Raw genomic sequence first — 19,968 nt, 5'->3', positions numbered from 1 at the left:
TTCCTTTAAAGAGACAGTGCGCTCTTTATCTTTGGTCGTTTTTTTGGCATTTGCGGCCACATCCAACTTCTAGTCTCCCCTGACTGACTGACGTCCCGGCACAGGTGGGCTCAGCCACTGAGGCTGTGACAGAATGGTCACATTACACTGCCCCCTGTACCAAACTTTACCTCATGAGGAAGATTGCAGAATTCAGATTATTCTTCTCTTGTGAATTGTGCTGCTCAGGTGCCTTTCCTCCATATAAAGTGGCCATTACCACTGTGGATGAATTGGGGAGCGCAGACAAGGCTCTCACCTGAGGAACCGGCCGTTATGCCAATCACATCCGACCAGCCATTGATCATAGTGTAATCGGACCGTTTCTCCATCGTCTCCATTGTGTCAGTCTGTGAAAATGATGACATTCGAGTGCGGTCCGATGTTTTCCACAGACCCATAAACATGAAGGGCCGAGTGTTATCCGATCGGAGGCAAATCATGCAAGCGGCGATTTTTTTCTTCAGACCGAATCAGTCCAAGGAGAAAATCGGACATGTGCACGCCCCATAGAATAACATGGGAACGAGTGCGATCCCTCAAGCGACGGACTGCACTCTTCTGCTTATTATGGTTGTGGGCACGAGCCCGTAGGGTAGTAGCCCGTTTCCAGTTATCTGCCAGTGTGACCATGCCAGCAATCGGTAAAATTCATCATTCTCGGCAGCACATTGGCCATGTATACAGGTGACGTGCTGCACTGTACATTGGAACAGAGCGCCCATATTAGCGATTGTTCTTCCCCATCATTGCTCTCCAGTCTGTAACCGCGGACTGAGCGACTTGAACATGGTTGGTTGGCGCTTGTTTCTGATCTCACGTCAGCCAGCATAAATGGGTTATTAGGCTAGGTTCACATTGCGCTAGGTGTGTCCGTCTAACGGACTCGTTTTTAAGTAGTAAAAACGCAATGTAACGCACATACTAACGCGCCCATAGACTTGCATTGTCTAACGCATCGTGACGCATCCCTAAATTGGTATGCGTTTGTCACATAACGTTTTTTTTCTGACGGACCTTCAACGCGGCTTGCAGCGTCCTCGGGTCCGGCCAAGCTAACGCACTACTAACGGAAGCGTTCATTATGCCATAGAAGGCTATGGCAAACGCAGTCAGAGGCAAATCATGAAAAATTTCCAAATAGGACCACACGTTTTAATAGCGTTTGAGGGTGGTCACATGTGGTCATGTGACAGGAAATGTGATTTCGGCCATTAAAGGAGGAATATCCCACCCACACATTTAGGTCTACTGCACGTGACAGAGTGTTGCAATAGCTCTCCTGAAATGTAAGTACATTTCTATATATATATATATATATCTATATCTCAGTATACATCATGGGAGTCTGTAATGTCCGTCGGATGTGTGTGTACTAAACATGTATTGCTTTGTTGCACACAGATGTCGGATACAGATGTCAGCAGCAGCAGCGTGTCTGCGATTTTTTCGTCTCAGTCGGTAGGTTTGCACTTTAAAAAACCACAATAATGTTGTGTGAAACTCCATTGTATTGAGCTAGGCATAACAATCCTGTTTATTGTGAATAGGAGTCTTCTGAGCCCGAGGCTGCTAGACCTCCCCCCAAAAAACATGCTAAAACCACAAAGGTACATAGCACACATGTTGAATTTTTCAGGCATAAATTTATTGATCCAATGAATGTTAACATTATTTAATGTTAAAATAATTTTTTTTACATTTTACATACACAATAGGTTGTGGCACACGGAGGACACAAAAGAAAGAAGGTCCCTAGCCGTCTGTCGTCGCCACAACTGCCAGTGGTAAATATAAAACTAGAAATATTCTATCCAATATTTACCAACAATCTATCTATTCACTTTCTATCTACTATACCTATAAACTATCTATCAACTATCTATCGCTCCATCTATTTGTCTATCTATGTATCTATCTATCTATCTATCTATCTATATCTATGTATCTATCTATGTATCTATCAATATCTATGTATCTATCTATCAATATCTATGTATCTATCTATCTATCCATCTATATCTATCTATATTTATGTATCTATCAATCTATCTATCTATATCTATCTATCTATATTTATGTATCTATCTATCTATCTATATCTTTGTATCTGTCTATCTATATCTATCTATCTATATCTATGTATCTATATATCTATCTATAGCTATCTATCTATATCTATGTATCTATCTATCTATCTATATCTATGTATCTATCTATTGCTATATCTATTTATCTATCTATCTCTGTATATATGAATATGCCCATCCAGTGAAATTGACACTATCAACATAACGTTTTGTGTTTACATAGTCCAAGTCAGCGACCAAAAAAAAAAGGATTGTCGTTGACGAAGAGCCATTGACTATCCACAACGAGACACTGATCAACCTTGTGGAAGCCAACCCCTCCATATGGGACCAGAGCGACAGCTCCCACCATGACATCGTGAAGAACCGGAAGTTGTGGGATCAAATAATCTGTCACTTTGATCCCCGATACATGGAGAAGTCGACAACCTCAAAGAAAAAAATTGGTAAATATTGGTGACGTAACATCGGAAAATGTAAAAAAAAAAAAAAAAATTCTATCCTATCAACCTATCCACTTGTTGTCTATCTCTCAATTATCAACTATCTGTACACTATATATCTATCTATACACTATTTCTAAACTATTTCTTATCTAACAACTATCTATCTACTATTTATATATCAACTATTGTAGCAAACTATGAACAATTTTTCCTATATCTCAAAACTATCTATCTACTATTTTTATATATATATATATATATATTATTTTTTTTTAAATTTAAAGCCGATGCTGTCCATACCCGTTGGAGGTCCATCCGCGATCGCTTTGTCCGTGACTACCGGAACAGTCAGAATGCACCAAGCGGATCAAGTGGCAAACGGGTGACCCCGTATGTGCATTACGACCAACTGCTCTTTCTTCAAAAAACATTGTCTCAGCGCTCGTAAGTACAAATAGGTCTGTGTGCGAGACAAAATTGTTTAAAGGAAAATAATTTTTTTTTTTTTTTGGGTTACAGCACGATATGCAGTACCGCTGCTCCTAGACCGACAGAGGAACTGGAGCCTTCTCCAGTGGAACCAACGCAACCTGAAGATGTGTCTGGCATCAGCGAGCCACGATCTGTGGAGAGAAGCACTGTTGCTGCAGGTGTGAGTGCCCGGTTGCAATCACAGCGTGGACGCAAGCGAGCATCACAAAAAGATGAAGCTGATGCAATTATCGTGGATGGACTCCAACGGGTAGAGGACATATGTCGCAGTGAGCTCAAAGACCTGAGGCGAGAAATTACCGAGCTGCAAGCACGCGAGTCTGTATACTCTGCTAATGAGTGGAAGCTACTTTTCTTATCCTATGTGCCTGTAGCACAAAATATCCCGGCACATAGAAACCTTATGTTTAGACAAAGACTGAACGAGCTTCTAGAGGAATTTGTGGGCCCCCAGGAACCCGCTCCATCGGGAACAAGAAGAATGGACATGCCGGCCTACAACCCTCAATATAGAGGCCGGGGTGAAACGACCGTGGAACCTCATAGACAATGTAGCAGTCCATCATACAGTTGGGCAGACAATACTCCCGTGCAGTACCAAAGTCTTTAGTACCGTTCACTGTCCCCAGCCAGGTGCAATTACCGCGTTGCAAGTTTTTTTTTTTTTTTATGTTTTTTGTTGTAAATTTATATTTTCCTTTTTTTTCATCCCTATGGGATATCATATGTTAAACCTGTGTACCAACAGTTTGTTGGAAAAATCCATAAACATTTAGTAAACTGTTTCAAATTTAAGATTCTTGTATGACTTTAACTTTTAACACAACATAACTTTTTACACGACATAAGGTAACTTTTTACACGACATCAGGTTAAACAACTTTTTACACGACATAAGGTAACTTTTTACACGACATCAGGTTAAACAACATAACTTTTTACACTACGTAACTTTTTACACGACATCAGGCTAAACAACATAACTTTTTACACGACATCAGGAAGACTTTAAAATATTTTCACACGTATCTGTCTTGCCATGGAACCTGGCCTTCATGTGTGAAGTAATGTGCAAATTGATCACGAATCCTCATTATTTGTGATGTAGACCGAACTGCATTCGATTCAATGCTACTGAGGTTCGACTCACAATCATCGGGGTCTACCACCTGGGGTTCATGTCTCGCCACAAAATTATGCAGACAGATGCACGCCTTCACAACACGGTCCACATTTTCTGGTTGCAGTTGCATGCAGGTTAGTAAAATCCGCCATTTTAATGTCAAAATCCCAAAGGCGCACTCCACATAACGTCTAGCCCTGCTCAAACGATAATTAAAAATGCGCCTGCTGGAGTCTAGACTGCGGCTTGAGTAGAGCTTGAGGAGATTTTGTCCTAGTTGGAAGGCCTCATCACCAACTAAAACATAGGGCAAACTTGGGCCTTCGGTCCCCGGAAGAGGTCGTGATAAGGGTATGTTTAAACTTTGGCTGTACAAACATCGGCCCATGTTGGAGTCTCTGAATACTCTGGAATCGTTAGTCCGGCCATAAGCACCAATATCCACAGCAACAAAACGGTACCTGGCATCCGCAATCGACATCAATACTATAGAAAAGTATTTCTTATAGTTATAGTAGAGGGAACCACTATGCGCAGGTTTCTGAATCCGAATGTGCTTTCCGTCCACGGCACCAATACAATTGGGGAAATTAGCCACATCCTCGAACTGTTGGGAAATCGCTAGCCACATTTCTGATGTTGGTGTTGGTAGCACAAGTGGTTGCAAGTTGTTCCAAATGGCATCACAAGTTTCCCGAACCAGTTGACAAATTGTTGACTTCCCAAGTCTAAACTGATAATGCAGTGACGCAAAAGTTTCTCCGGTAGCCAGATATCTGTCGACATTCAAAAACAAAAAGCAAAAAAAATTAGGATTTTAATGATCATCTAAAGGCTAGTTACAATAGAATATACAATTGCTAAATGAACATTAGGCCACACGATACCGAGATCTAGTCTTTGTCAATAGAATGATAAAAAAAAATGTATAATTACCTCACAGTCACTACTAAACGTTGCTCCGCACTGATGCTTTCACGAAAAGTGCTGCGATGATGTTGTATCTCACCCTTCACATGTGAGAGCAGAACATCAAAGGTCTCAATGGACATCCGTAGATAGCGTTGGAATTTGAAGGGATGATCCCGAAGCTGCACATACAGGGTGTGAAAGGCACCATATGTACTCCGCAAGAAATTCACTTCGTGGATCCAATATCTCCTTTGCGAACTACGCTTTCTCTGCCGAAGTCGCAACCGCATCAAGCGAAATCTGACGAGCTCAGACACAAACATCTTGCTAGCAGAAGTTCACTCAATGCTTTCAAAATGGAGAATGAGTCTGTGCCCACACCCGACAATGACAAAAGGGAAAAAAAAAAAAAAAAAGAACAACTTTATTGACAGTGACAAACGCAGACAAACGGATACTTCGTAAACGGACATCAAAATGAAAAAACGCGATCACATGCGTTAACGCTAGCATTACCGTGACGACGAATTTCACATATTTTTGCTCCTTTTCTGTACATGCGTTTAACGCATCCGTTTAACGCCATGTACTTGACGCAATGTGAACCTAGCCTTAGTTGTGTCAAAGTGCAGTAATTGCTCTTACTGTAGGAACCAAATCTAATTTTCATAGCCCTTTAGAAATTAAAGTTGACAGCAGATTGGTTACTTTGCATTTGCATCAGTTTCTAAAGGGAATCGGTCAGCAGGTTTTTGATATCCCACCTGAGAGAAGCATGATGTAGGCAAAAAGACTCTGATCACTTACTACGCTGCTTGCTGACATTTTCATGAAATCACTGTTTTATCTGCTGAAGATCTACCAGATCCCTAAATGCTGAGCTCTGTATAACTCCCCACCCCACTGATCAGCAGCTTGTTGTGTACACTGTGCATAGGCAGAAAGCTGTCAATAAGTAGGGTGGCGCGGACATACAGAGCTCATGAATATAAAGGCTACATGGCAGAAGGTTTACTGATATTCCAGTGAATATCTCCTGCTGATAAAACTGATTTAATTCTTTCCATTCTCAGGGCAGACTTCTGACTTCTATAACTTCCCAAAGAAAATCCTGCACATGAGACAAGCGGAACTAGTCGTAGTTATATAAGGTCTATAAAAGCATGATTGGGCAGGTTTGGTGTGGAAGAACTTTACTGGCGCTGACCTCAAGTCAGTCAAATACCTATGGGATGAACTATAACATACGGTAGATTGCAAGCCAGGCCCTCGTATCCAACATCAGGGCCTAATCTCATAAATGTTCTTTTGGATGAATGGGGAAAAATTCCCACACAAACTCCAAAATCTTGTAGAAAGTCTTCCCAGAAGAGAGGAAGCTGTTATAGCTATAAAGTGGCACTAACTCTCTACTAATGCCGAACAATTTAGAATGGGATGTCCTAAACCTGTGGGTGCAATGTGTAAGTGTCCCAGACTCCCAGTACTTTTGTCCTCAAAGTGTATATACATACAGTATAATACAAAAGTTTTAGGTAGGTGTAGAAAAAATGCTGCCGTAAGAATGCTCTCAAAAATAAAAATGTTACGTTTATTTTTATTGGTTAACAAAATGTAAAGTAAATGACCAAACCAATATTTGGTGTGACTGTTCTTTGTCTTTGAAACGGCATCAAGGTTTCTTAGTATACTTGCACACAGCTTTAAAAGAAAAAGGGAGGTTGGTCCAAGTACAGTATCTTGGAGAACTAACCACAGATCTTCAATGTATTTAGGATTGCTCAAATCAAATCCTTCCATCTTTTTCATGTAATCCTACACAGACTGGATGATGTTGAGATCAGAGCTCTGTGGGGGCCATATCATCACTTCCAGGACTCCTTGTTCTTCTTTACGTTGAAGATATAATTAAGAACTACAGGCTACATGTTTTGGGTCATTGTTCTGCTACAGAATAAATTTGGAGTCAATCAGACCCTTTTGCAGCATTTTTCACATAAGTCTGAAACTTATGTACAGTACTAATATTTAGGCTATGTGCACACGTTCAGGATTTTTAGCGTTTTTTTTCGGCCGTTTTCCACCGAAAGAAAACGCTAAAAAAAAACCACTTACATAAGCACCCCATCATTTTTAATGCATTCCGCCTTTTTTGTGCACATGCGCTTTTTCCCACGGCGGAATCTTATTCCGGAAAAAAACGCAGCATGTTCATTCTTTGTGCGGAATCGCGGGAATTCCGCACACAGGAATGCATTGATCCGCTTACTTCCCGCATGGGGCTGTGCCCACCATGCAGGAAGTAAGCTTATCATGTGCGGTTGGTACCCAGGGTGGAGGAGAGGAGACTGTCCTCCAGGCCCTGGGAACCATATACCTGTTAAAAAAAAAGAATTCAAATAAAAAATTGTGATATTCTCACCTATCACGATTTTTTATTTATTTTTTATTATTTTTAACATTCTATCTTTTTACTATTGATGCTGCATATGCAGCATCAATAGTAAAAAGTTGGTCACACTTGTCAAACACTATGTTTGACAAGTGTGACCAACCTTTAACCCCTTAAGCCCCGAGGGTGGTTTGCACGTTAATGACCGGGCCAATTTTTACAATTCTGACCACTGTCCCTTTATGAGGTTATAACTCTGGAACGCTTCAACGGATCTTGGCGATTCTGACATTGTTTTCTCGTGACATATTGTACTTCATTTTAGTGGTAACATTTATTCGATATAACTTGCGTTTATTTGTGAAAAAAACAGAAATTTGGCGAAAATTTAGAAAATTTCGCAATTTTCCAACTTTAAATTTTTATGCCCTTAAATCACAGAGATATGTCACGCAAAATACTTAATAAGTAACATTTACCACATGTCTACTTTACATCAGCACAATTTTGGAACCAAAATTTTTTTTTGTTAGGGAGTTATAAGGGTTAAAAGTTGACCAGCAATTTCTCATTTTTACAACACCATTTTTTTTTAGGGACCACATCTCATTTGAAGTCATTTTGAGGGATCTATATGATAGAAAATACCCAAGTGTGACACCATTCTAAAAACTGCACCCCTCAAGGTGCTCAAAACCACATTCAAGAAGTTTATTAACCCTTCAGGGGTTTCACAGGAATTTTTGGAATGTTTAAATAAAAATGAATATTTAACTTTTTTTCACACAAAATTTATTTCAGCTCCAATTTGTTTTATTTTACCAAGGGTAACAGGATAAAATGGATGCCAAACGCTGTTGTACAATCTGTACTGAGTACGCTGATACCCCATATGTGGGGGTAAACCACTGTTTGGGCGCATGGCAGAGCTCGGAAGGAAAGGAGCGCCATTTGACTTTTCAATGCAAAATTGACAGGAATTGAGATGGGACGCCATGTTGCGTTTGGAGAGCCCATCATGTGCCTAAACATTGAAACCCCCCACAAGTGACACCATTTTGGAAAGTAGACACCCTAAGGAACTTATCTAGATGTGTGGTGACCACTTTGACCCACCAATTGCTTCACAGAAGTTTATAATGCAGAGCCGTAAAAATAAAAAATCATATTTTTTCACAAAAATGATCTTTTCGCCCCCAATTTTTTATTTTTCCAAGAGTAAGAGAAGAAATTGGACCTCAAAAATTGTTGTCCAATTTGTCCTGAGTACGCTGATACCCCATATATGGGTGTAAACCATTGTTTGGGCGTATGGCAGAGCTCGGAAGGGAAGGAGCGCCATTTTACTTTTCAATGCAAAATTTACTGGAATTGAGATGGGATGCCATGTTGCGTTTGGAGAGCCCCTGATGTGCCTAAACATTGAAATCCCCACAAGTGACACCATTTTGGAAAGTAGACCCCTTAAGGAACTTATCTAGAGGTGTGGTGAGCACTTTGACCCAACAAGTGCTTCACAGAAGTTTATAATGCAGAGCCGTAAAAATAAAAAATCATATTTTTTCACAAAAATGATCTTTTCGCCACCAATTTTTTATTTTCCCAAGGGTAAGAGAAGAAATTAGACCACAAAAGTTGTTGTGCAATTTGTCCTGAGTGCGACGATACCCCATATGTGGGGGTAAACCACTTTTTGGGCGCATAGCAGAGCTCGGAAGGGAAGGAGCGCCATTTGACTTTTCAATGCAAAATTGACTGGAATTAAGATGGGACGCCATGTTGGTTTGGAGAGCCCCTGATGTGCCTAAACATTAAAACCCCCCACAAGTGACACCATTTTGGAAACTAGACCCCCTAAGGAACTTATCTAGATGTGTTTTGAGAGCTTTGAACCTCCAAGTGTTTCACTACAGTTTATAACGTAGAGCCGTTAAAATAATTTTTTTTTTTTCCGCAAAAATTATTATTTAGCCCCCAGTTTTGTATTTTCACAAGGGTAACAGAATAAATTGGACCCCAAAAGTTGTTGTCCAATTTGTCCTGAGTACGCTGATACCCAATATGTGGGGGGAACCACTGTTTGGGCGCATGGCAGAGCTCGGAAGGGAAGGAGCGCCATTTGGAATGCAGACTTAGATGGATTGGTCTGCAGGAGTCACGTTGCATTTGCAGAGCCCCTGATGTACCCAAACAGTACAACCCCCCCACAAGTGACCCCATATTAGAAACTAGACCTCCCAAGGAACTTATCTAGATGTGTTGTGAGAACTTTGAACCCCTAAGTGTTTCACTACAGTTTATAACGCAGAGCCGTGAAAATAAAAATTCTTTTTTTTCTTCACAAAAATGATTTTTTAGCCCCCAGCTTTGTATTTTTACAAGGGTAACAGAATAAATTGGACCCCTAAAGTTGTTGTCCAATTTGTCCTGAGTATGCTGATACCCCATATGTGGGGGGGAACCACTGTTTGGGCGCATGGCAGAGCTCGGAAGGGAAGGAGCGCCATTTGGAATGCAGACTTAGATGGATTGGTCTGCAGGCGTCACGTTGCATTTGCAGAGCCTCTGATGTACCCAAACAGTACAAACCCCCCACAAGTGACCTCATATTGGAAACTAGACCTCCCACGGAACTTATCTAGATGTGTTGTGAAAACTTTGAACCCCCAAGTGTTTCACTACAGTTTACAACGCAGAGCCGTGAAAATAAAAAATCCTTTTTTTTTCCCACAAAAATGATTTTCAGCCCCCCAAATTTTTATTTTCCCAAGGATAACAAGAAAACTTGGACCCAAAAAGTTGTTGTCCAATTTGTCTCGAGTACGATGATACCCCATATGTTGGGGTAAACCCCTGTTTGGGCGCACGGGAGAGCTCGGAAGTGAAGGAGCACTGTTTTACTTTTTCAATGCAGAATTGGCTGGAATTGAGATCGGACGCCATGTCGCGTTTGGAGAGCCCCTGATGTGCCTAAACAGTGGAAACCCCCCAATTATAAATGAAACCCTAATCCAAACGCACCCCTAACCCTAATCCCAACTGTAACCCTAGCCACACACCTAACCCTGACACACCCCTAATTCTAATCCCAACCCTAATCCCAACCGTAAATGTAATCCAAACCCTAACCCTAGCCCTAACCCTAATGGTAAAATGGAAATAAATACATTTTTTTTAATTTTATTATTTTTCCCTAAGGCTAGGTTCACATTGCGTTAGGGAAATCCGTTTAGCGCCAGCGGATTGCGCTAACGCAATGTCTTTTTAGGTGTCGTGTTTAGTGGTCGCGTTAACGTCCCCGCTCTGGAAGATCGGGGATCGGACCTCGGGCGCGCCGCGGACGCTGCAAGCAGCGTCCGAGGCGCGCCACAAAAGAACGGCACCTTGCTAGCGCGAGCCGAAAATGGCACGCTCTAGCGATGCGCTACACCCGAAAATCACATTGCTGTCAATGGGTGTGCTAACGGACACGTTGCACGGCGTTAATTGTGACATTTTCGCCGTGCAACGCTGTCCGTTAGCGTTAACCCATTAACGCAATGTGAACCTAGCCTAACTAAGGGGGTGATGAAGGGGGGTTTGATTTACTTTTATAGCGTTTTTTATATCGGATTTTTATGATTGGCAGCCGTCACACACTAAAAGACGCTTTTTATAGCAAAAAAGTTTTTGCGTCTCCACATTTTGAGACCTATAATTTTTCCATATTTTGGTCCACAGAGTCATGTGAGGTCTTGTTTTTTGCGGGACGAGTTGACGTTTTTATCGGTTACATTTTCGGACACGTGACAGTTTTTGATCGCTTTTTATTCCGATTTTTTGTGAGGCAGAATGACCAAAAACCAGCTATTCATGAATTTCTTTTGGGGGAGGCGTTTATACCGTTCCGCGTTTGGTAAAATTGATGAAGCAGTTTTATTCTTCGGGTCAGTACGATTACAGCGATACCTCATTTATATCATTTTTTTATGTTTTGGCGCTTTTATACGATAAAAGCTATTTTATAGAAAAAATAATTATTTTCGCATCGCTTTATTCTGAGGACTATAACTTTTTTACTTTTTTGGTTATGATGCTATATGGCGGCTCCTTTTTTGCGGGACAATATGATGCTTTCAGCGGTACCATGGTTATTTATATCCGTCTTTTTGATCGCGTGTTATTCCACTTTTTGTTCAGCATTATGATAATAAAGCGTTGTTTTTTGGCTCGTTTTTTTTTTTTTTTTCTTACGGTGTTCACTGTAGGGGTTAACTAGTGGGCCAGTTTTATAGGTCGGGTCGTTACAGACGCGGCGATACTAAATATGTGTACTTTTATTGGTGTTTTGTTTTTTTTTAGATAAAGAAATGTATTTATGGGAATAATATTTTTTTTTTTCTTCTTTATTTAGGAGTTTTTTTTTTTTTTTTTTACACGTGTGGAAATTTTTTTTTGGACTTTTTCACTTTGTCCCAGGGGGGGACATCACAGATCACCGATCTGACAGTGTGCACAGCACTCTGTCAGATCGGTGATCTGACATACAGCCGGGCAGGATTAGAGCTGCAGCTGCAGCCTGATCCTGACCCGGAAGTGCTCCCTGCTGGACCCGGATGCAGCCCGGCGGCCATTTTGGATCCGGGGACTGCAGGGAGAAGACGCTCGGTACACGGTGAGTACATCACCGTGTACCGATCGTCTCAGGGAAGCCCGCAGGGAGCCCCCTCCCTGCGCGATGCTTCCCTGCACCGCCGGCACACCGCGATCATCTTTGATCGCGGTGTGCCGGGGGTTAATGTGCCGGGAGCGGTCCGTGACCACTCCTGGCACATAGTGCCGGATGTCAGCTGCGATAGGCAGCTGACACCCGGCCGCGATCGGCCGCGCTCCCCCCGTGAGCGCGGCCGATCGCATATGACGTACTATCCCGTCACTGGGAATTAAGTCCCAGGTCACCTGGACGGGATAGTACGTCATATGGGATTAAGGGGTTAAATCAGTTTTCCAAGCGATGCTGATCGCTTGGAAAACACTAGCATTCTGCAAGCTAATTACGCTTGCAAAACGCTAGTGTTTAGCGGGAACGTGCATGCCAATTCTGCATGCGTATTTCCCGCGGCGTGGAGTTTCAGAATTTCCGCGGAAATTTCCGCGGCAATTCTGCAACGTGTGCACATAGCCTTACTGTGTGAAAGTTTTAGGCTGGGTGGACAATGGCTCAAAGTAAGAATGCTATCAAAATAGAAGTATTAGTAATTCATTTTCATCAATTAATTGCAAAGTGATTGAATAAAAGAAAAATCTAAATATATATTTTGTGTGATCCCACTTTGCCTTCAAAACACCATCAATTCTTATAGGTACACTTGCACAGTTTTAGAAATAAATCAGCAGGGAGATTGTTCCTAATATCCTGAACAACTATCCACAGATCTTCTGTGTATAACACTTGTGTGTGTGTGTGTGTGGAGCCACTGAGCCACAGGCTGGACTTACCCTGGAGGGACGCGATTAAGTGTCTACCAGGTCTTCACTAGAGCCTCTGACGGTGAGGATAGGCTAGGGTGCCAGTAGAAAGTATGTACCACTCCAAGGCAGTCCCCAGGACTGCAGCAGCTGACTGGATGGTTAGAGGTGTGGGTACAAGGTACAGGAGGGTGAAGACAAAGATGTTGTCAGATGATCCAAAGTCAGGACAGGCAGCACAGATTCTATACACGTAGCCGATGTCAGGATCAGAGAGGTCAGAAAGGATGGGTAAGAAAGTCGATAACAGGAGACTGAATATGGTGGAATGCATAGACAAGGTGCTAGCAGACTAGGAACTGTTTGGGTGAGGAATGACGGGTGGAGGCACTTGATATATAGATAGGCTGGGGAAGAAAATTTGTGAAGGATAGGGTGGATACAAATTCCTTCAGAGTTTGGCTGTGCCCCCTATGACTCACAGCCAGCACAAGGCAACTCAGAGCGATTTTCAGGTACTGGGTAGAGCAGAGTGAAACTCACGGTGAGTAGGGCGGTGCTTAGAAGGAGTGTGAGTGGCTGGAGTAACAGTAGAGCCAGACTTTATCTCCTGGAAAACACTGAAGCGTCGAACCTCTTTTCTTGTCTGCATAAAGCCCCCGTCACACATAGCGAGATCGCTAGCGAGATCGCTGCTGAGTCACAAGTTTTGTGACGCAACAGCGACCTCAGTAGCGATCTCGCTATGTGTGACACGTAGCAGCGACCAGGCCCCTGCTGTGAGATCGCTGGTCGTGTCGGAATGGCCTGGACCTTTTTTTGATCGTTGATGTCCCGCTGGGTAGCACACATCGCTGTGTTTGACACCTTACCAACGACCTCATGACAGGACGTCCCTCATTGAGGTCTGTTAATCGTCATGAAATAGCTGCCGTGTGACATCGTTGTACAGGTCGCTACAGGTCGCCGCATCGCTGCTGCGTCGTTGGGGAGATCTCACAGTTTGACATCTCACCAGCGACCACATAGCGACGCAGCAACGATCCCTGACAGGTCGTATCGTTGTCGGGATCACTGTAGCGTCGCTAAGTGTGACGGGGCCCTAAGTCTTCATCCGAGACACGGCCATAAGGAGTGAAACCTGGGTCTGCTGCCTGATCTCTAGAAAGTTGCCATATGAGGTATCAGTTGCTGGAACTCCGGAGGAGGCAGACATAGGAAAGGGCACTTGAGGATGCTGGGAGTATACCACAAAGAATTGAGATGGTCCGGAAGACTTCCTAATGTGGTTATTGAAAAAAAAAAAAAGAAAACTCCACCCAGGGGAGTAGATGTACCCAGTTATCCTGACAGGCAGAGATAACATGGTGAAGGTTGTTCTTAAGCATCTGATTAAAGCGTTCTATTTGCCCATTGGTCTGCGGATGGTATGCGGAGGAAAAGTGCAGCTAGACATTCAGCAGCTTGCTCAGAGATCTCCAAAACTTAGAAGTGAACTGAACTTCACAATCAGAGACTATGTGGAGAGGAAGACCGTGGAGTCGAAACACATGCAGGAAGAACTGCATGGCGAGCTTAGGAGCAGAACACCAGCCAGAGGAATGAAGAGAACAATCTTAGAGAACTGATCCTTGATAACACAGATGTAGAGAGGCAGGTCCATGATGAAGCCTATAGCAATATGTTGCCAGGGAGTGGAAGGAACCCGGCAGAGGCTGGAGTAGGCCAGCAGGCTTGTCCCTGGAAGACTTGTTCCTGGCGCACAATGAACCTGTATTTACGAAGTCCTGGACATCCTTGACCAGTTAGGGCCACCAAAATTGACTTGCAATGAGCTCAATGGACTTCCATATGCCCAACCAACTTGGATTAGTGTCCCCAGGACAGAACTCTGCTCATTCTAGAAGAGGGGACAAAGGTTTTGCCCAGCGATAATGTCTTTAAAATGGACAGGGGCTGCTTCAATAATCCGGGCCAGGTCAACAATGTGCTGAGGCTCTTCCAAGGAATCATTAGTCCAATACAACAAGCAAAAGCTGACAGCACTCACAGTCCTGGGGCGCCCGTTCAACATCCAGGGAACCGTCCCGGATATAGTCAGACCAAAGAATGTAGAATGAACAGCGCTCCATCCGGGTGTAGAAATCTTGAAAAAAAGTTTTATTGAGCCATGATACAGCAACGTTTCGACCGACACTCGGTCTTTGTCAAGCATGACAAAATGGAAGCGAAAGAAGTGTGTATATAATAGTCAGGATCACCAATGATAAAAACTCGTAAATTTTATTAATGAACAAACAGACAATACAATAGTAAAAACAAAGACCTGTTTGACAAAGACCGAGTGTCGGTCGAAACGTTGCTGTATCATGGCTCAATAAAACTTTTTTTCAAGATTTCTACACCCGGATGGAGACCTGTTCATTCTACATTCTTTGGTCTTCCAAGGAATCAGTCACACCAAAGGATTGGGACAGGGCTTGTGCTTTGACAGACATTCTCCGCAGGACGGGAACTCGAAGTTAAAACGAGCGAAGAAGAGAGCGCACTTGGCTGGACGAGGATTTACCCGCTGTGTGACTGCAGGAAAGCCAGCTTGTTATGGTCCATTTGTGTCATCACCCGGACAGCTGGTGCCTTCCAGGAGATGTTGCCATTCTTCGAACGCCATCTTGATAGCCAGAACCCCACGATCACCAAAAGTATAGTTTTGCTTGACTGGTGAAAACAATTTAGAGAAAAAAACACAAAAGGCAGACTTTCTAGTAGAAGTTCTATGCAGAAGAACTGCCCCAGCACAGATAGAGGAGGCATCTACCTCCAAGCGAAACTATTTGTTATGATCGGTGAGATGCAGCACCAGATCTCTTGCGAAAACCTCTTTCAAATGCTGGAAGGCCGACCCATGCAAAACTTTGTCATTAGCCACCTTCTTGGTTAAGGTGGATATAGGTGCTATGAGGGACGAGAAGTGCAGAATAAATTGTCTGTAGAAGTTGGAGTAAACACATGAAACACTGGATGGTCCACGAGCCTTGGGAACGAGGCCAGGAAAGAACAGTAGACATCTTTTCAGGATCCATTTTGAGACCCTTGCTGGAAACAATGTAGCCAAGGAAAGGCAAGGAGGGTTTTTTGAAGATACATTTGGACAAATTGGCAAACAAATTGTTCTCCCGTAGACACTGCAGAACCTGACAGACGTGCCTTCTATGGGTAGACAGATCAGAAGAGAAAATCAGGACATTATCCAAATACATGACCATGGAAACACAAAGGAGATCCCGGAAGATGTAATTAACAAATGTTTTAAACTTGGCAGGTGCGTTGCTAGAGATCCTGACCCCGCAGTCCCTAATGGTTCCTGCGTGAGCCGAGATGGCCCTAATCACAGACTAGATGATAGCAACTAGGACCTATGACTGTTGAGCACGTCATGTTCCTGCTAAAGAACTAGAGGGCAGATCAAAGTGTAAACTACCTACAAAAGGGAGAGTGTGCTGAATTAGAAAGAGATTCCAGAGTGAGTAAACCTAACCACAATAAAAAATAAAGTATTAAGTATGTACCGTTAGAAATTATGCCGCCTACTTCCTAAAGAGAAACATAAGATAGGAGCAGGGTAAAGAACATAACAGTAAAGAAATAAAACCTAGCTGGTTGTTCACTGACTAGCTTAAACTACAGCAGTATGGCTGGACATCCAAATAAAACTATCACCAGCAGGAAATACCAGCAGGGGGAAAGTATATAAACCTGCACCTGAAATGTGATAGGACACTCAAATAAGTAAATGAAAACACTTGTTACCCCAAAAAGACTGAAGCAAGGATAACAGAAACTAAACAACCGGAGAAAAGGTATATGTGTTTTGGCGTAGTGGACAGAGAAGCCTACCACAAAGCGCAGTCTCAAGGATTCAAACCCAGATGCATGATAGATACGTGTTCTTTATAGTGATTCTGTTAAGACCTCGATAGTCAATACACGGATGTGGGGAACCATCTTTCTTAGTCACGAAGAAGAAGCTGACATCGGCAGGAGATGATAACTTATGGATGCATTCCTTGGCTAAGGTCTCTTGGATGTACTCAAACATTACCTGAGTCTAAGGTACAGATAGTTTACACCCGACCATGGGGTGGAGAGGTAAAAGACTGAAGATCAATGGGACAGCCGTAGGGTCTATGAGATGGCAAGACCTCTGCCTTCTTCTCACAAAAGACGCCTGTAAAGGCATGATAATAAATAGCCAGAGAGAAACGATTCGAAGGCAGGGGAGAAGAAGACTTGGACTTGACATTGGCAAGGCAGTGGGTTGCACAATTCAGTCCCGACTGAAGCACCTGGCTGGTGGACTAATCAACAACCGATACATGTAGACGCAGCCACGGAAGACCCAGAAGAACAGTGTTCATGGATTGAGGTAGTACATAGAACAAAATCTTTTTAGAATGCAGGGCTCAAATCTGCACTGTGACTAGGAAGGTGACATATTGGATAGGTTCTGTCAGGAGTTGTCTGTCAATGAAGGCAATAGAGAGGATGATCAAGCTGTTGTGTAGACAGCTGAAGATGAATAACCAGATCCTGATGCATGAAATGAATAGATCTAAGCAACAGCACATGTGAAAAAGACTTGGGTATACTAATAGATCACAGACTGGACAAGTAAAAAGTGTGATACAGCAGTAAAAAAGCCAAACACAGTTCTAGGATGTATTAAGAGAAGCATAGAGTCTAGATCACATGAAGTAATTATTATTTATATAGCACCATTGATTCTATGGTGCTGTATATGAGAAGGGGTTACATACAGAATTCAGATATCACTTACAGTAAGCAAACTAACAATGACAGACTGATACAGAGGGGAGAGCACCCTGCCCTTACTATCCCCCTATACTCTTCCTTGGTCAGGCCTAATCTGGAATACTGTGTTCAGTTCTGGGCACCATATTTTAAAAAATACATTGAAAAACTGGAGCAAATTCAGAGAAGAGCTACCAGGATGGTGAACCGACTGCAAAGTATGCTTAGAGAGAACTAAGGGCACAACCAATGAGATATGGGATCATTGACTACACACTAAGAGTACATGTGCAAAATGGAAGCGAAAGAAGTGTGTATATAATAGTCAGGATCACCAATGATAAAAACTCGTAAATTTTATTAATGAACAAACAGACAATACAATAGTAAAAACAATTTTAAAGCCAAAGCCAGTTTTATACCAGAGAGTCCGTGTAAGGACTGTCAATCCTCCTCCAATGTGCTCGCAATAAATCAATTGTCATAGGGATGACAATAAAATACCCTGAAGAAAACAATACCTTATAAGAATAAATGCTTATTATGAAGAACAATGTGCAAATTGGCAAAATAAATAGAAAATGTAAAGTCTACGGTCCTGAAATCACCCCAGTTATCCTCTAAAAATGCTGGCTACAAACTTCCAATACATACCATCCGTATACCCAAAAGAATAATGTGCAATATAGGCCAAGAAAATAAGGCAACAAGATAATAGACTTATCCACCATTGTGAACAATCAAAACACATATGTATGTAGTCTCAATGTGTAAACCAAATACATTTAAAATATATTGTATAAAATAGAGCATAAGTAGAGTATATGAATGTGTAAAATGGAGAAAAGTAAGCTTTTGAAGCCAAACTGATTATGTATAGAGTAAGTATAAGGTCAGGGTCAGGATAAGGAATAGATTAATCCTAGAACTTAATGCGCAGTTAAGCATGATGAAACAAAAGGGTAAGGAATCAACAAAGCTGTGAGCCTCAGAAATAAAATTGATCAATTGTTCTAGAACCTGTTTGCGTCATAGTAAATGGAGGGAGGAATCCACGTGTATCTGTAACACCCTAAGTTCCTGGTTGTTACAGTGGCATTGCTTTCCTTTACAGGGAGAGTGATGTCATGTTTGGAAGCGAGGAAGGATCCCTTTAACAGGTATCACAAGCATACAACATGTTCTTACTCCAGGCTAGAAGGGGGAGCTCTGAACCCGGTTTCAGGGGAGCTTCCCTAAATATAGATATATATATATTCTGGTCTGGAGGAGGAGTTAGTTAGTGCCAGATAGCAGTCTGGAGCAGTCTGTCAGAGGAACAGAGCAGAGAGAAAGAGTGGGGCCGGTCAGCCAAGTGAGGTTCTGCAGCTCCTGAAAGGAAAGAATGGAATAAGTTGTTGAGAGCGTGAAGGAGGAAAAGAAGCAAAGGAGAGTGACGAGCTGGAGAAGAGCTGCGATAGGGCTCCCTCCAAGCTGAAGCGCAGATACCGATGGCCGGAAGACCGAGGTTGTGGGAGTAACTTCATGTCCCACAGCAGAAACCGTCGGACAGCTAGATTTCAAGTCACCTGTCCACCATTAACACCCAAAAACACAATATCAGATAGAGCCCAGTACGTGATAGAGATCCTGTAAAAAGGCTCGAGCTACCTGTCATGCGGGTTAGTGTCCTACCTGCAAGGTAGACAGAGAGCACGTGAGGACCTTGTGAGAGGCATTAGGCAGGAAGGGACTGCCATACAGCGCTAGAAGGAAGGCTTCCAAGATCACCTGATTAGGAGGATTCCAGACTTGCTTCCAAGCCTGCCGGACCATACCAGCACCTGTGATACGGTAGGTACCCTGGACTGTGGCTGCCTGAATTCTACAGTAAAAAGGTAAAGAGACTGCAACCCTGTGTCCAATGTTTCTTGCTACACCATCTACTATCTTTATCTATACACCGGGAGCCCTGGGGACCCAGCTTCACCTGTGGGAAGCCATACCATCCCTGCTGCCACAACATCACCCTAGAGGACCCCTTTAAGCAGCGTCGGTCATCCCTGACCAAATACTACAGGTGGCATCACAAACCCACTTTATTCAAATACCCCTTCAAAGACTTTTCCCTTTTACTTGGACGCCCAGGGCCACAGACCGAGTCACTGCCACCGTAGTACCGAGTACCTCTAGGCCCTGGCCAGGTGCTCCATATCCCCATCAAAAAGCGGAGCT

At 42.8% G+C, this 19,968-nt stretch overlaps 2 protein-coding genes across 2 annotated transcripts; one reads left to right on the top strand and one right to left on the bottom strand.

Annotated features, from left to right (window-relative positions):
• The first annotated feature begins 1,575 nt into the window (after positions 1 to 1,575).
• Positions 1,576 to 3,860, top strand: LOC138672165 (uncharacterized). The gene is made up of 5 exons (XM_069760185.1): positions 1,576 to 1,649; positions 1,758 to 1,826; positions 2,353 to 2,575; positions 2,860 to 3,019; positions 3,095 to 3,860. The coding sequence occupies exons 3-5, from the start codon at positions 2,542 to 2,544 to the stop codon at positions 3,675 to 3,677; spliced, it is 777 nt and encodes a 258-aa protein (XP_069616286.1). The 5' UTR covers positions 1,576 to 1,649; positions 1,758 to 1,826; positions 2,353 to 2,541; the 3' UTR covers positions 3,678 to 3,860.
• A 124-nt stretch (positions 3,861 to 3,984) lies between these two features.
• LOC138672154 (uncharacterized) lies at positions 3,985 to 5,417 on the bottom strand. The gene is made up of 2 exons (XM_069760175.1): positions 5,127 to 5,417; positions 3,985 to 4,966 (listed from the first exon to the last, which is right to left on the bottom strand). Exons 1-2 carry the CDS (start codon positions 5,390 to 5,392, stop codon positions 4,087 to 4,089), a joined length of 1,146 nt encoding a protein of 381 aa, XP_069616276.1. The 5' UTR covers positions 5,393 to 5,417; the 3' UTR covers positions 3,985 to 4,086.
• Between the last annotated feature and the right edge of the window lie 14,551 nt (positions 5,418 to 19,968).

Source organism: Ranitomeya imitator, chromosome 1, assembly GCF_032444005.1.
Source record: "Ranitomeya imitator isolate aRanImi1 chromosome 1, aRanImi1.pri, whole genome shotgun sequence".
Classification (NCBI taxonomy): domain Eukaryota; kingdom Metazoa; phylum Chordata; class Amphibia; order Anura; family Dendrobatidae; genus Ranitomeya; species Ranitomeya imitator.
The sequence above is the reverse complement of the archived record's forward strand: the minus strand, read 5'-3'. Positions and strand labels throughout refer to the sequence as shown.